Source organism: Sinocyclocheilus grahami, unplaced genomic scaffold (genome assembly GCF_001515645.1).
Source record: "Sinocyclocheilus grahami isolate Dianchi unplaced genomic scaffold, SAMN03320097.WGS_v1.1 scaffold715.1, whole genome shotgun sequence".
Classification (NCBI taxonomy): domain Eukaryota; kingdom Metazoa; phylum Chordata; class Actinopteri; order Cypriniformes; family Cyprinidae; genus Sinocyclocheilus; species Sinocyclocheilus grahami.
Genome location: NW_015505894.1, coordinates 253,080 through 268,241, shown reverse-complemented (window position 1 = coordinate 268,241; position 15,162 = coordinate 253,080). Strand labels below are relative to the sequence as shown.

Here is a 15,162-nt window from a genome sequence, read left to right as displayed (position 1 = left end):
AAACTTTGCAGGACAGTCGATCGCCAGGAGCAGGGTTGGGCACCCCTGCACTAGAAGAAGGATTGAGTACCTCTGTCCGACATCAAACATGCAGCAAAATAATGGCACAACAGTTGTTTAAATCATGGACACATGCTGGCTAATGTTGTCATGGCATCATGAATGTCACATTATTGTTTTTCCGCCGGATTGACAACTTTTCCAAAGAAGAGGATGTTGTCATTTTTTTGGTCAGTGATAAAGATCATGAATGGACGGTCAAAACTCAAAGTATCCAATGGGCTGTAGGACAATAGTCTGAAATCAACCGTTGTCACTGCTGCTGCGGTGGTTCCTTTCTCATCTAGATCCAGACTGGCCTTATGCAAAGCCTGAAAGTGAATCAAAGCGTGTCCTTTTAAAAATGCTTTTTATATACTATAAAACGTTCATTTTAAATCATCATTTAGAAAGTGATCTAGACATTTTACCTTTGAAATGAGCATCCTTTCCTCTGAAATTCCTGTGAAGTCGGCTTTATCTGTAAACATATCAGCCATTCCCATTCCTTTCAAAATATCTTTCAGGGAATATGATGTTTTCAAAGAGAGCTTGGGGACATAGATGTCAGTGTTTCTGAAGGACAAAAGAAATCATTGACTGGCCCATATGGAGATATTGAACTTAAAAACATTTGAACATCTATGCTTTTATGAGTCCGGATAACTTTATTTTTGATATACATTAAATAATTATGACAACCAACCTTCTTCTGACAGCTGTCCTCCACTTTTCAATGTGCTGTCTAGAGATGGCCATCTCCAGATCTTTGATGGTCTTAACTGGCCAGTGAATATCTGGTACAGCCAGAAACATGGAGAAAGAGTCATTGTAGTCTAGACAGAGGACTTTAGAAGTGAGTTCGACATCATAATAAACTTTGAGGGATTCGTACTGGTGCATCATTTGTACTGGAACAGTGGTCTCAGCGTCCACATGAAATCTACTTTGACGGGTCCTGCTTGGGTTAAATGGCATGTCCCATTTTCCTTTGGAAGAAAGAGTGACATTTTTTTAAAGGGATCTGAGACGATGGCATTGCCAGAATTACAAAAGTCTGTGACTATTGTATAGGTGTCTGAGTTTACCTTTAAAATATATGTAAGTGAGAAGAAACATCAAAGTGTCAGATTCCAGACCATCAACAGCTTGGTCTATTTTCCCCAGTGTTTTTTCCTTCACATACGTGTTAATGTTATCCAGTGTTTCTTTGACGTTGAAATCCACAGTGAAGCCGTCAGAGTGGTAAAACTCCTTTATCTCCTTCAAGAACTCAGGAAGGAGCTTTAATTTGTTGCTTGCATATAGAGCACTGCCGACATCGATATCCACCCCTGTCCTCTGGTCGATTTCTTCCAGGAGACTGTGGAACATCTGGTGCATTTCTTCAGTGCTGAAGACCGAGCTGTTATGGCCGATGCCACTGAGAAGCTGTTCTTTGGTTTCGCCTCCGGCTCCTAAAGACAGCTCAGAAAGGGCCATGGACACACTGAAGGGAGAGAAGAAGATGTTCTTGGACTGATACTCGGGCATTTCTACAAGCCTCTTGTACAGGTGAAAAGCAAAATCATTGTTTATCATCTTTATCAATGATGGGAGTTTATCACTGATGGGAGGTTGTGGTGAAGTCTCTTGATTTCCATGAACTACTGCAAAAGCACAAATCCACAAATATATGATGTTCCTTTCCATGGTCTTGTTTGAGGGACCTGAAGAAATTTAACAGAAACATTTTTACAACATTTTATTGACAGAAATACATCAAATGCTCAAGACAGTTTAACTTACTGACAAAGAAAAAAATGTTCCTAATTAATTCACCCCCATTTTCACTCTTTGTTCTTCTAACAGATTAACTTTACATATTTATCAAACAATGTCCTATATAATTTGTTAATAATTGTATGATTTATCTTGTGAACACATAAATGTCTCACCTTTCCAGACTGCTGCTGTTTCTCTTTCCCCAAACTGGACTGAATTATAAAGCCCATGTCCTCAAGTTTGATCATGAAACAACCTTTACTCTGTTTACTTTTTATTTTACTCAGCAGAGAAAACCAATTATTAACTACAAAGTATGGACTCAAATCAGTGCAGTGAATAAACGTTTGCAGTGTTTAACCACACTGATGAAATGATTGCTGATATGTACTTAATATATTTGACATCATTTTCAAACTCATCCCTTTTTCATTATGTAGTATAATTTACTATACCTTTTAATTACAAAATGTTGTATTTTACCAGCAAATATGTATTTTGAGTATTCTATTTATTTTTTTATTATTATTTTTATTTAGTCTTCATAACTCAGTTCTACTTACCCCCTATAGGTAACATGCATAACCTGTATTATTATTATGAAAGAGGAGTAAAACCTGGGTGCATGTCAATAAATGAGTGATAATTAAGAGATATGTATCCACTTACTGTTGAAATACACACAGATTACTGCGTAAACTGGGTAAAGAGAAGGAAAGCCGTTGACCTTCAGTGTCAGCAAAATCCTTTATGGAGAAAATGTGACCTATATATCACATTACAATGCTTAGAACAATATATTTTTTTAAATTGATGACCAACTAGATTCCCAACAAGTGCCGTATTGAATAAATATAGCCAGAGGTTTATGCAAAATATTTATTTTTATTACTTTTTGATTAGCATAAAATAAAAATAAAATGCAGTGAATTAAAAAAAAAGACCAGTTAGCAGAAGTTTAACTCAAAGCTTTCTTCAAACAGCAAACCATCCTATTTGTAAAGGCATGATTACAAATTGAGACCAGCTGAGATTATTCAGGAGAGTCCTTTAGCATCACAGTTTAGGAATGTTTGTACTATTTTACTCATTTCACTAATTATTAGCTCTATTTCTATCCAGAGCTGGGTAATCCAATCAACAATCACAGATTTTAATTTCTACACCAACTGTGTGGAGTATGAAAGTAATTGTAAGACATAGGTTAAGTTGTGTTCCCTAATTTATTTTATTATTTTTTTTAAACTTGATTTTTTTTTTCCAATTAAGAAGTTACAGTTGCCACTTGGCAGATAAGTGTGCATTCACCAGAGGAAACAGAAATACTAGGTCTCCAAGACCAGGGTTGAAGACCTCTAGAAGAAGAATCGAGTATCTCGGTCCTATATTAATAGAAATATAATGGCACAACAGTTGTTTAAATCATGGACACATGCTGGCTAATGTTGTCATGACATCTTGAATGTCACAATACTGTTTTTCCTCCGGATTGACAACTTTTCCAAAGAAGAGGATGTTGTCATTTTTTTGGTCAGTGATAAAGATCATGAATGGACGGTCAAAACTCAAAGTATCCAATGGGCTGTAGGACAATAGTCTGAAATCAACCGTTGTCACTGCTGCTGCGGTGGTTCCTTTCTCATCTAGATCCAGACTGGCCTTATGCAAAGCCTGAAAGTGAATCAGAGTGAGTCCTCTTAAAAATTGATGTTTTTTTGAAATAGTACATTAAAACTCTTCAGTTAATTTAAAATAGTATTTTAGAAAGTGATCTAGAAATTGTACCTTTGAAATGAGCATCTTTTCCTCTGAAATTCCTGTGAAGTCGGCTTTATCTGTAAACATATCAGCCATTCCCATTCCTTTCAAAATATCTTTCAGGGAATATGATGTTTTCAGAGAGAGCTTGGGGACATAGATGTCAGTGTTTCTGAAGGACAAAATAAATCATTGACTGGCCCATATGGAGATATTGAACATCTATGCTTTTATGAGTCCGGATAACTTTATTTTTGATATACATTAAATAATTATGACAACCAACCTTCTTCTGACAGCTGTCCTCCACTTTTCAATGTGCTGTCTAGAGATGGCCATCTCCAGATCTTTGATGGTCTTAACTGGCCAGTGAATATCTGGTACAGCCAGAAACATGGAGAAAGAGTTGTTGTAGTCTAGACAGAGGACTTTAGAAGTGAGTTCGACATCATAATAAACTTTGAGGGATTCGTACTGGTGCATCATTTGTACTGGAACAGTGGTCTCAGCGTCCACATGAAATCTACTTTGACGGGTCCTGCTTGGGTTAAATGGCATGTCCCATTTTCCTTTGGAAGAAAGAGTGACATTTTTAAAGGGATCTGAGACGATGGCATTGCCAGAATTACAAAAGTCTGTGACTATTGTATAGGTGTGTGTTTATCTTTAAAATATATGTAAGTGAGAAGAAACATCAAAGTGTCAGATTCCAGACCATCAACAGCTTGGTCTATTTTCCCCCCGTGTTTTTTCCTTCACATACGTGTTAATTTTATCCAGTGTTTCTTTGACGCTGAAATCCACAGTGAAGCCGTCAGAGTGGTAAAACTCCTTTATCTCCTTCAAGAACTCAGGAAGGAGCTTTAATTTGTTGCTTGCATATAGAGCACTGCCGACATCGATGTCCACCCCTGTCCTCTGGTCGATTTCTTGAAATGAACATTTGGTATCAAACAAAACACGGTTCTTATATATGTATCTTATATAGGTCCTTTGTTCTCATAACCCCTGTACTGCTTTCTTGTGCAAGAAGAGTACAGAGTGCATGTCGAAAAAATGATAAAGATGAGTCCATATTGATCTTCTGATAGTTAAAAATGCTCAGTTATCACTTTGTAGACTAGAAACAAAAAACAACCCAATGTGATGGCCATCCTACGTTCAGCCACAGCAAAATATTTTTATTGAAAAGATGTGATAGTTACATAACCAAAGGAAGATAAACAATCAGAATAACAACATAACCAATTTTACCACCATATACAGACAGCCTTACAATAATTTTTTTTTCTTTAATTTTGATGTTTTACCGGTACATTGTAAAATTATTTCAAACTCAGGATCAAATAAGAATTTGTAATTTCTGCATCACTTCACACTACACGTCTGTAACATTAGTGAATGCACTCAGTATATATTTTTTTACAGCATTTATTAATCATTGTTAATTAAAATCCATAAATCTAATATTGGTCATTAGTGCATTATTAGTTCACAATGCATTATGAACTAATAATATTAATGTTAAAATGTATATGTAAAAAATAATATTAACCAGGATTAATAAATGCAGCATTGTTCAGCTGTTCATGTTAACCACTGCATTAACCAATGTATAAAACAATACAGTAAAGTTTTATGGGAGTTTCTATATTTATACTATAACATGTAGAGTTTGCAGTAAAATATAAAACATTGTTCCAACGTCTTTGAAACAAAGAAAATTGAACAAAGCTCAAAACAAACATTTAAAATCACATACAAACACCATAGAAAAAATACAATGAAGAAAAAAACTAGTGCAATTAAAGAAATACATTTACAAGCCAAATAATTGATCAATTCAGCTGGACATGTAAAAGATTTACAGACACAAACATAATAGCATATAGACAGTAATAACAGGTCACTGCTTTGACTCAAAGATTGGTTAGACTCTTTCCCCTTTTCTACTCCTCCTCCTCTTTTTCAACATTATGTTTTTTAGGCACCTGGAGATAAAAATGTAATTAATGTAATGTAATGTTTGAACAGGTCAAAAAGTATTTGTAGAATCAAAATATGTCATATCATCTAGGGATGCAATGATTATAGATTTTGTTGGTACGATTATTGTCTGAGGAATAATCACGGTTTTACGATTATGACGATTATTATGCATTTATTCATTTCCCAACATTACTAATGTATAAAATCACATGAACACTCTTTAGATATTAAAGTGTTATTTATTGCTGGCTTTTGAAACCGAAATAACACCGTAACCAACAATACAGCACAAATGAATAATAAACAAAAGACAAACCAAAGTCCATCTCTCCCATTGGAATTAAAAAAAGGTGACCTCTGCTCTGTAAACATCCATGACAGTTTATTTTGGTTTGTGAGATCGGAGATCGCGCTGTGCACGTGTACAAAGATTCAGGAGGACACAAACTTCTTGAAAATGCTGCCCCGTGACTTTTATTAATAAAATAGATTAAATCGCCTACTGGAGAGACGCAGTTAGGCTAATTCACACAGGCAACTGTCACCCCTCTCTCTCTCTCTCTCTAATAATGAATTCAAGTAGCTAAATGTTATAATTAATTTGAATAAATGTGATCTTACGGATCGTTTTCTGATCTGAAACTAGCTGTAGCTTCGCGTCAGGTGGTTCTTGCCTTCACCTCGTGCATTAAAATCGTTCAATGTACAGCTAGCCGTGCATTAGCCTATCCCTTATGTATTCGCTCTTTAGCAGCAGTTTTTTGCAGCAATATTTAAATGACACCTTGGTCATTCTTGTTGTAGCCTACCCAAAATGGTCCCACACTATCGACAGGCATTTCTCTGGTGGAAATAAAGCTTCGCTGTTTGGTCCCTCTGTCACAGTTCATCTAATGCATGTAGTAGCCTCCGTGCCTCTGATAAGCACCTCATTTTAAGCTGGTGCACCGCTAGTGTAACTTTGTTTTTGTTCTGCGCAAGCTGCAACAGTTCCGTTCCATGTAACAGAAACACTCGGTTTAGCGGAACCTTTACGATTAATTAACCGTGACGTTTTAAAGCGCGGTTAATCGCGAAACCGGTTAATCGCTGCATCTCTAATATATCCTGCATTGCAGGTCTTCCAAATCGTATTTATGATCCTGTAACAATTCACGTACATACCTTTGGAGTCTCTGTGTTTTTATCACTCCTTTGACCTTCCAATCTTCCTCTGTGTGGAGGTCTGTCATGGAAAAATATACACATTTTAGTTTTAATGTAACCTGAATTTTCTCATCATCATACCTATGTATACATAGAAATTATTTATGAAAAATATGGTAACATTTTCTATTACGCCCATATTTATAATACATTATAAGGGTATTCTTAAGGCATTATAATGAATCCACAATGCATTATAAAGAACCTTATAATATGTTATATCATCTTATAAATAATCATAACAGCAATTATAATACATTATAATGCTTACGCATTTGTGGTTATAACTTTTAAGATTGATTATTTATAAACACACAATGAACACCATATTAAATCTACTTTTACATTTATAATGGACTATATAATCTTGACATTGTTTATTTAAGATCTGCAGAGTATCTTACTACATCTTGTGAGTGGGTAGGTGTTGAGTGTTATTTGAATGTTCCCTGTGAGGCTAATATTAATTTGGATGTGAGCTAGTTAATAATTTCAACTGAAAAAAAAAAACATGCAATGTTTATATGTTAGGTTACATTTTATTTTGATGGTCCCCTTAGTCTACTGACTATAGGCAACTTTGCAATTACATGTCAACTAACTCTCATTAGAGTATTAGTAGGCTTAGGTTAAGGTTGGTAGAATGTTGACGTACTTGCAAAGTTACTTATAGTCAGTTTGTCTGTTGAAGAACCATCAAAATAAAGTGTTAGCATATATTTAGCAGACATACTAGCAACACTCCAATGACTGCTAGTTGACATGTAGTTGCAGAGTTACTTATCAACAGCTCTCTAAAAGGTACCATCAAAATAATCAAACTGTTATTACAATAAAAATAGTTCAAAGCAAATGTGTCAAATTACACATTCATCGTATCTGGTATCTGATCTTATGGCTGTTTGAGAAAATAATAATTATTATTACTATACTTATAAGTGGACTTTGATTGCTTTAAGTAAAGTAGCATAAGAAAGATGGCAAGATATGAGACTTATAATACATTATAACTATGAGAAATATAATCCATTGAAACTTAAGTGGATGCAACATGTTCACTGTGTTCTAAATCATCATACTCTTAAAAGCTATAAACACAAATAAGTAAATATTATAATACATAAAAACTGTTCTTATGAATATTCATAAGATTATATAACATAATATACTTTTTTTGTTCTGCACTATGCATTCATTATAATGCCTTAAGAATAACCTTATAATGTATTATAAATATGGGCTTCACTGAAAGTGTTACCAAAAATATTTAAGCATACCCCGAAGTGGTTGTAGAACGGGGCATGAGGCTGTCAATGAGGTATGTGTTCACTTCTACTGCTCTGTGACTTTGGTTCCTGCTCTTCACCTGCTGCTCAGCATTCGTGTTCTTAGTGTAACTGTAGGCTGAGGGCAGCCACTGGTCCAAACCTGAGGTGCCTTTCTGCCACCCCTGAGCCGTCTCCCGCATCTGCTCCTCATCTGGGTCAGCTGCAGAAAGATATTTTGTAAATAAGAAGTAAAATTAATAAATGGATTACACAATGAGATTGTGTTCGTCGGTTTTGGTGGCTCACCTTGATGTCTCTGCCTCTCAGGAGATCTCCCCTCGTGGGCCTCTTTGGCGGTGTGGTGTGGTTTCCGTGGAGACAATCCGTCGATTGAATAAGCTGTCTTGGGGCGGAGGTCACACTTGTCCTGTACAGTATAATGAGATTGAAGAGTATCAACTAAAAGGTGCGCTCTCCATTTCTGCTCTACTTTCACAAGTGCTTACACATACTAACAGAAACAAAATCATGTATCATGATTTATAAAAAACTAATTAGATGTAAACACAAAGGAAAATTACAAGCCAAATTTACACATTTTTATAAATTACTTTTTTATAAAAATGTTTTATAAATTACTTAAATCTAGAAGGTTTTCTTAAAGGGATAGTTCAGCCAAAAAGGAAAACTCTGTCGTTAATTGTCATGTGTTGTGGTACTCTTGTGAACGTGCATCAAAGTCTGACACTGAAGAGAAGAAATTGCTGAATAAAGTCGTTATTTTTGTTTTCTTTGCGCACAAAAAGTATTCTCGTAGCTTCATAAAATTAAGGTTGAACCACTGATGTCACATGGAGAGTATTTTAACAATGTCCTTACTACCTTTCTGGGCCTTGAACGTCTCAGTTGCGTTCAGAAAGCTCTCGGACTTCATCAAAAATACCTTAATTTGTGTTCCGAAGATGAGCAAAGGTCTTACGGGTTTGGAACGACATGAGGGTGAGTAATTAATGACATAATTTTCATTTTTGGATGAACTATCCCTTTAATACTACATGAGCTATGACAGTCAAAATCATAATAAATAATATAAAATAGTATTCTTTTGTAGATATCCATCATAACATTTATGAAGCTTCTCTCTTTACAAAACCATGTAAAGATGTTTTCTCAAAATGTTTTGAGACATATTTAATATGAATTGTAACGAGTGCCTATTTTGTGGAGATGTAGCATTTTATTTATAAACATTTTCCAAAAACATTTCGGGGTGACATTCACAATTAGAGCATTTGTGGTCAATAATATTACAAATATATTAAACAAAAAGTAGCAGATTCTTAAAAAAAAACAAAAAAAAAAACCTAAAGTAAAACTTCAAAAATCACAGGGTGTTATACCTGATGGTGAAAGAGTACATCCTCTTCCAAGGCAACACCACAAAACTCACAAGGAATGAGCACGTCGCCCTCAACGGGGCTGGATGAGGAACTGTAGGAGAGCGGCGAAACAGAGAGGGGCAGGGTGGGTGGACTGGGTGTGTGGGGAGGAATGACATGACTAGCCCCTTGACTGATGATTTCTTCATATTGAAGAGAAGGAGCTTGTTTACTGAAGGAAGCGATAGCAGAGGCCGGGCTGCAGCCAGTCTAGAAGACAAAAACCGAATATTTACTTCATGCTGGCCACTAAAGGCAAAAATCCAAAACAAGCGACTCAGATAGCAAACCAGGCTCTATGGCCTGCATAAAGGAGGCTCTATGGCCTCAGAAAGAGGAGAAGAATCTGATCAGGATTCGGCCTGTGGGAGAAGCTAGAGGGCTGAAATTCGAGGAGGTTCCCATGGAAACTAAACACCACATTGTGAAACAATAGATATCTGACAAGAAGAAATGAAGTGGGAGATTCAACATCATTGCTGACATTACAATAGCCTGCCATGAAAATCATGGCTTATGTTGTACTCCGTTAACGTAGAATGTAATAACGTAGAACATGTAATGGCGCTCAAAAGAGGCGACTCTAGAGGCTTTAAGTACCACTGTGGCTGATGCAACTTCAAACTTGCCAGCTCTATCAAGACACAAGAGGCCTGGCTTAAATATCAAGCCAAGAGGGAGTGTAGCGTGATGGGATGATTGAGGCGTCATCACTTACCTGATGTAAGATAAGGTCTTCCTCTGGAAAGAGCTCTTCACAGAACTCACAAGGCAGCATGATGTTTGAGGAGGGGCTGTGGCCCACTGTCAGGTTGGTTTTAGGGGAGGCCGCAGTGCAGATGTTGTTAGTGCTGGAGGTGAGCTGGGACGTGAGATTGCTCGGGGCTGGTGTCCTTCCCAGGCGACGGTCCCACACATCAGTCCACACGCCCTCCTGACGGGGGTCCTCCAAGTCACCTTCACTCTGCAGGCTGAGGGCCAGCATGTAGTCCAGACTGGAAGACTCATAGTCTGGCAGCTGTCCCAGAGACCACAGCACGCTGTTGTTGTTGTTGCCCAGCTCTGTTTCCTGATCCAGCACTGAGGAAATGAGCAGAGTGGAAGGTTAGTTTTTTCCTCCAGCATCCTGTTAATACCCGACGAAAGCTCCCATCGTATTCAACAACATGTTTAAAACCCATTGTTGGGATGAACTGATATTACAACTCTAACTCATACAATAAGCCAATTAATTCAATGTTATGGCCAATATTTAAATTCTACGCAATTTTTATTACATTACATTTCACATTTATACAGTTCTCAGATGGTTTTATCCAAAGTAAGTGGACAAACATATTTTGTCTAAATTAAAAAAAAAATAAACACAAAGTTAAAACCATCATTAAAAATGATTTTAAATGCTACAAGTAAAATTAGACATAGAAACATTATTTTAGGCTTTAATATTGTTTTATTTTAGGCCTGGTTTCACAGAAATGGCTTAAACTAAGCCAGGATTAGGTCATAGTTCAATTAGGACATATAAACGTGCCTTAGAAAAAAAACATTACTGGTGTGCATCTTGAGACAAAACAAAGTTACTGACATGTTTTAAGATCAATCAGTGCACGTTTCTTTCAGTTGAAACAGCTCAGACTTTTAGTCTGGGACTAGGGGATCAGGAAACAGTCCTCCATAAAATGTGCTGCACACATCTGAACTCTGCTTCGTCCACGGTGAAAGCCGATCCGGTGATCCACAAGTCCTCCAGAAGCGGATATCGTCCTCTTTTGGAAGGCCAAACAAAGTAGCTTCACGACATGGCAACAGCAACAATACTACAGCGAGAATAAAAGTTACGCCTTCTTTCTTTGCGTGAACATTTGGGCGGCGTTATGCAAATCTTCCCACATCGTGACGTAGATATGTGGGGGCGTGTTAGAACGAGCCGTTTTAGGTAGGCGTGGTTAACTCTTAACTTTTATAAAGAATATCTCTTTGGATTTGAGACTTTAGTCTTTGCAACTTTACAGATCTTCTTTATGCACCAAGAGCTTGTAACACTCCAAAGAGAAAGAAAAATTTTTAATCACATCATATGACCCCTTTAAGGCTTGTCTGTGAAACCGGGGGTTTAGAGTACTAAAAATGTAAATACATTTTGAGATTTGCTAAATATCACATTTAACAGTGTTATTAAATTATTCGTAGTTTTAAAAGATTAACTTGAAGTGTTAGATGACGACAACAATAGTAATCTAAAAGCATCTTTAGACATCTGCTTTGTGTCTGTTCGATATTGTGTGAAGATGCAATGCAGCATAAAAGCCAGATTAAATGTTGCTCTGACCCACCTCAGCCCCTAGTATAATTTTAGTAATTTACTTTTAATTGCTGTGTAAATGTATTTATGCCACCTTTAAGCACCATTAAACAGTCTGTATAAAGACGCCTAATTGCCACTTCAGATTTGTGTCTGTGCCTCATTTGCAGGGAAAATTCACAATTGAATATCCAATATCTACAGACTGGATACATTTTTAAAAATGTCTAATATTTGCACATATCTGTCAAGGCTATATCATCCATCCCTAGTTTATTGTGAATATTTTTTCTGAATAAGGACTAAAACAGCCAGATGGATACATACAATAAGCAAAATCATTGTTCCTTGTTTCTGCATTTCTCCTGGTTCCTCCCCTCACTGTTCCTCTGGTGCTGTTGTGTAGTCTGTCCTCCAAGGGTCGTGGCGGACCCCTACGGTCTGCTGCCCCCGTGCTGTTATTATTGTGTATAAGGTTATAGATTGAATGTGCCTCAAACCATGCTCCTGGGGTCTGGGCCCTACTACTGTGCCTCTCCTGAGGTGGAGTCAGACTTCCGCACAGGGCTGGATGGATGTGTTGTTCTCTCAGCATAACGTTACACTTGCAGATGGGGCAGGGCTCGGTGCGGGTCCCACAGTAATCCTCGTGCTCTTTAGCCTGAAAGGAGGCCACCTCCAGATCACAGAACTGACACGGGACCAGTCGATGACTGCACTCTGACCTCTGAAAGGGGTAAGAAGTCATCAAATATACAGAACTCATCACCGAATACAGCAATATGCATAAATGTTTATATTGTACCTGGTGGACCTCCATGAACCTCTTCTCTATCTTTAATCCACATTTGCACTGTTCCTGTAAAAAGAGGTTTAGAATAGATTTTATAAAACCCAAATTTAGCAGCCTGGGGAGAACAACAACAACTCTGTTTCGGTTTCATTCTGCAATATACATTACACTGATGCTATGTTTAAATGAATGCTATTTAAAACAGTGCTGATGTTCAATATATCCTACTGTCTTAAAGTCAGCACGAAGGGAAAATTGTGATATTGCTACATATATCGGAGTTAAAATTCTTCTCCAATGAGGAAAAAAAGTAGGGCTGGATTTGTTTTTATCTGGAATGAATTGGATCACTGTTGCTTGCTAATCGCTGTGATCTATGAATGACAGGTTGTGAGAAGAGATATCATTGCAATAGGGAGGTTAAGTTAATGTTTTTGATTAAAGATTACAAGGGACCATTTTGATTTGATAGTGACTTGATGTTTATAGTTCACTCTAAACAAAAAAGATGTGTTAAGATCTCTAAACATCCTGTTTTTTTTATCATTTCTGTTTTGACTCCACTGACCTTCATTGTACAGACATAAAAATATGGCATTTCTTCAGAATATTTAGTGTGTGTGTTCTGCAGAATAAAGTCATACTGGTTTGGATCAACATTAGGGACAGTAACCTGGGGAAAGAAATCTACAATTTTAATCTGATTCTCACAACCCATAGAATTATTTGTCGACTTTAAGCTTTTTTTTGTTTTTTATTTATGGCTACAGTACTCTGACTTAGGTCCTTAGGAATATTCTTAAATATACAATTACTCATACATCACGTCCGGATCGTACCTCTGCATGGTCCATCTCTTTATGCTGCACAAGCTCAGCATGAGGAAAAGGCTCCTGGCACACCTCACAAAGAGCAATATTCCGCCGACAGTGGATCTCATGTGTTGTAAAGTTGGCTTCTGGAATGTCATGCTTGCTAGAGACAAAGCGCATATCATGGTCAGTTGGTTGACACATTATCAGTTCAATAAACCCCACAATTGCCATTGTGTCCTTGACTAAGACAATTAAGTGATGGTTATTCCTGAGAAACTGTCACTGTAAAAAGTGTAACACAAGTTGCTTTGGACAAAAGTGCGTCAGCCAAATCATGATAGTCAGGAAGGGAGGACACGGACAGATGGGAGGGACTGTAACACACAAGAGAAAGCAAAGGGTTGTCTAAACCGAAACTACTAAACAGCCCTCCTTATCCAAAGGAATAGTTCACCCAAAAATAAAAACTATGTACCTGCCCTCAAGATTTTCCAAACCTGTTTGACATTCTTTCTCCCGTGCTACATAATAATGTTAGACAAAATGACAGAATAAGTCACCGTTCAATTTCATTTTTTGGGGGAGAAAAGATTAAATGAATGTGAATGGTGACTGAAACTGTCATTGTGACTAACATCCCCTTTTGTTCTGTACTGGGAAAAACATGAGGGTAAGTGAATGACCACATAATTTTTATTCATTTATATTTATTTTACTTACCAATTACTGCAAAACTGGGTATTTTCCCCGGCCATAGTCTGTGTGAAAAAGAGAAAACTCATTAAACACATACCGGACATGAAACTGTTTCTGGATAAAATGTCCTTAATAAAATATAGATGGTAAAAGGGGAAAAATACACCGTAGTGAAACAAATATTGTAACGTTACATCGTTCTCCACGGACTTCACAACAGGCTTTATTACTATATGACATATATTTCTATTTTTCCTTAAAAAAAAACTATTTGCTAGAATAAACATACTAACATTACACACTTACCTTATTATTGCAGAAGCTTGTTAACGACCACCTGAAGCTGCTGTTTTGCTAGAGAAGTAAAACTATTCGCTAGTACTTTTCGTTCTTATTCTCAGTCCAAGAACGAGTAACGTTAGGCATTAAAGGAATTATTGAATGATACAGAAACAGTCAACACATCAGAATAGGCACAAAGGTATTTTAAATAGCTGCTTTGAAGTCTGATTAGTTTAATCTAGATGCATGTGCTGCCATCTCAAAGAGTGTCCATTGCTGGTCAGCTACAGTATAACGCTCGCTACAGTATTGGTCATGCGATTCGAGTCATTAGACTCTGTAAATCTACACAGAAACAAGTAATAAACTACTACTGGCCTGAGGTAGATCTGTGCCAACAACCGCAATTATCAGTTCAGCTTTCGTTTCGTGACAACAGTATCAACAAGAGGCGGTCTCCGTGAAAACGGCGACACTGACAGATGGTGACGGAGATATTATTATTAATATTTTCAAAATAAAAGACGAAGATGATCGGCAAAAATACGTATTACAATTATTCAGTAATTCAGTGGAAAGGAGCTCTACTGCAAAATATGATGCGTCTACGCTTGATGTTTACTTTGTGGGTTTTATTTTTTTTCTAAACAACAGTAATAGTAGCAGTAGTAATAATAATATGAATTAATTTATTGTTTAATTCATCTTAAATATGCATCCTATACGTCACTGTATTATTTGTATGATTGGTCAATAAAAGAAAGAAGACTTTTGTTTTGTAATTTTTAATACGTTAAAGTTCTAGCTT

General features: G+C 36.8%; 2 protein-coding genes and 1 pseudogene across 3 annotated transcripts; all 3 read right to left on the bottom strand.

Moving 5' to 3' along the window:
* LOC107560223 (corticosteroid-binding globulin-like) lies at positions 1 to 2,047 on the bottom strand. Its single transcript, XM_016244339.1, has 5 exons — positions 1,977 to 2,047; positions 1,128 to 1,748; positions 746 to 1,028; positions 471 to 615; positions 1 to 371 (listed from the first exon to the last, which is right to left on the bottom strand). Exons 2-5 carry the CDS (start codon positions 1,729 to 1,731, stop codon positions 171 to 173), a joined length of 1,233 nt encoding a protein of 410 aa, XP_016099825.1. The 5' UTR covers positions 1,732 to 1,748; positions 1,977 to 2,047; the 3' UTR covers positions 1 to 170.
* Positions 2,048 to 3,217: 1,170 nt separating this feature from the next.
* Positions 3,218 to 4,715, bottom strand: LOC107560219 (alpha-1-antitrypsin homolog; annotated as a pseudogene).
* Positions 4,716 to 5,139: 424 nt separating this feature from the next.
* LOC107560230 (TRAF-type zinc finger domain-containing protein 1-like) lies at positions 5,140 to 14,833 on the bottom strand. 2 transcript variants are annotated; one of them, XM_016244349.1, is made up of 11 exons: positions 14,379 to 14,833; positions 14,097 to 14,134; positions 13,401 to 13,536; positions 12,574 to 12,627; positions 12,096 to 12,495; positions 10,182 to 10,543; positions 9,425 to 9,673; positions 8,331 to 8,451; positions 8,034 to 8,244; positions 6,715 to 6,775; positions 5,140 to 5,552 (listed from the first exon to the last, which is right to left on the bottom strand). In XM_016244349.1, the coding sequence occupies exons 2-11, from the start codon at positions 14,129 to 14,131 to the stop codon at positions 5,511 to 5,513; spliced, it is 1,671 nt and encodes a 556-aa protein (XP_016099835.1). In that variant the 5' UTR covers positions 14,132 to 14,134; positions 14,379 to 14,833; the 3' UTR covers positions 5,140 to 5,510. The 2 variants fall into 2 exon arrangements, with proteins under 2 accessions (XP_016099835.1, XP_016099836.1); XM_016244350.1 differs by lacking the exons at positions 5,140 to 5,552; positions 6,715 to 6,775 and having other exon boundaries at positions 8,188 to 8,246; positions 8,320 to 8,451.
* Between the last annotated feature and the right edge of the window lie 329 nt (positions 14,834 to 15,162).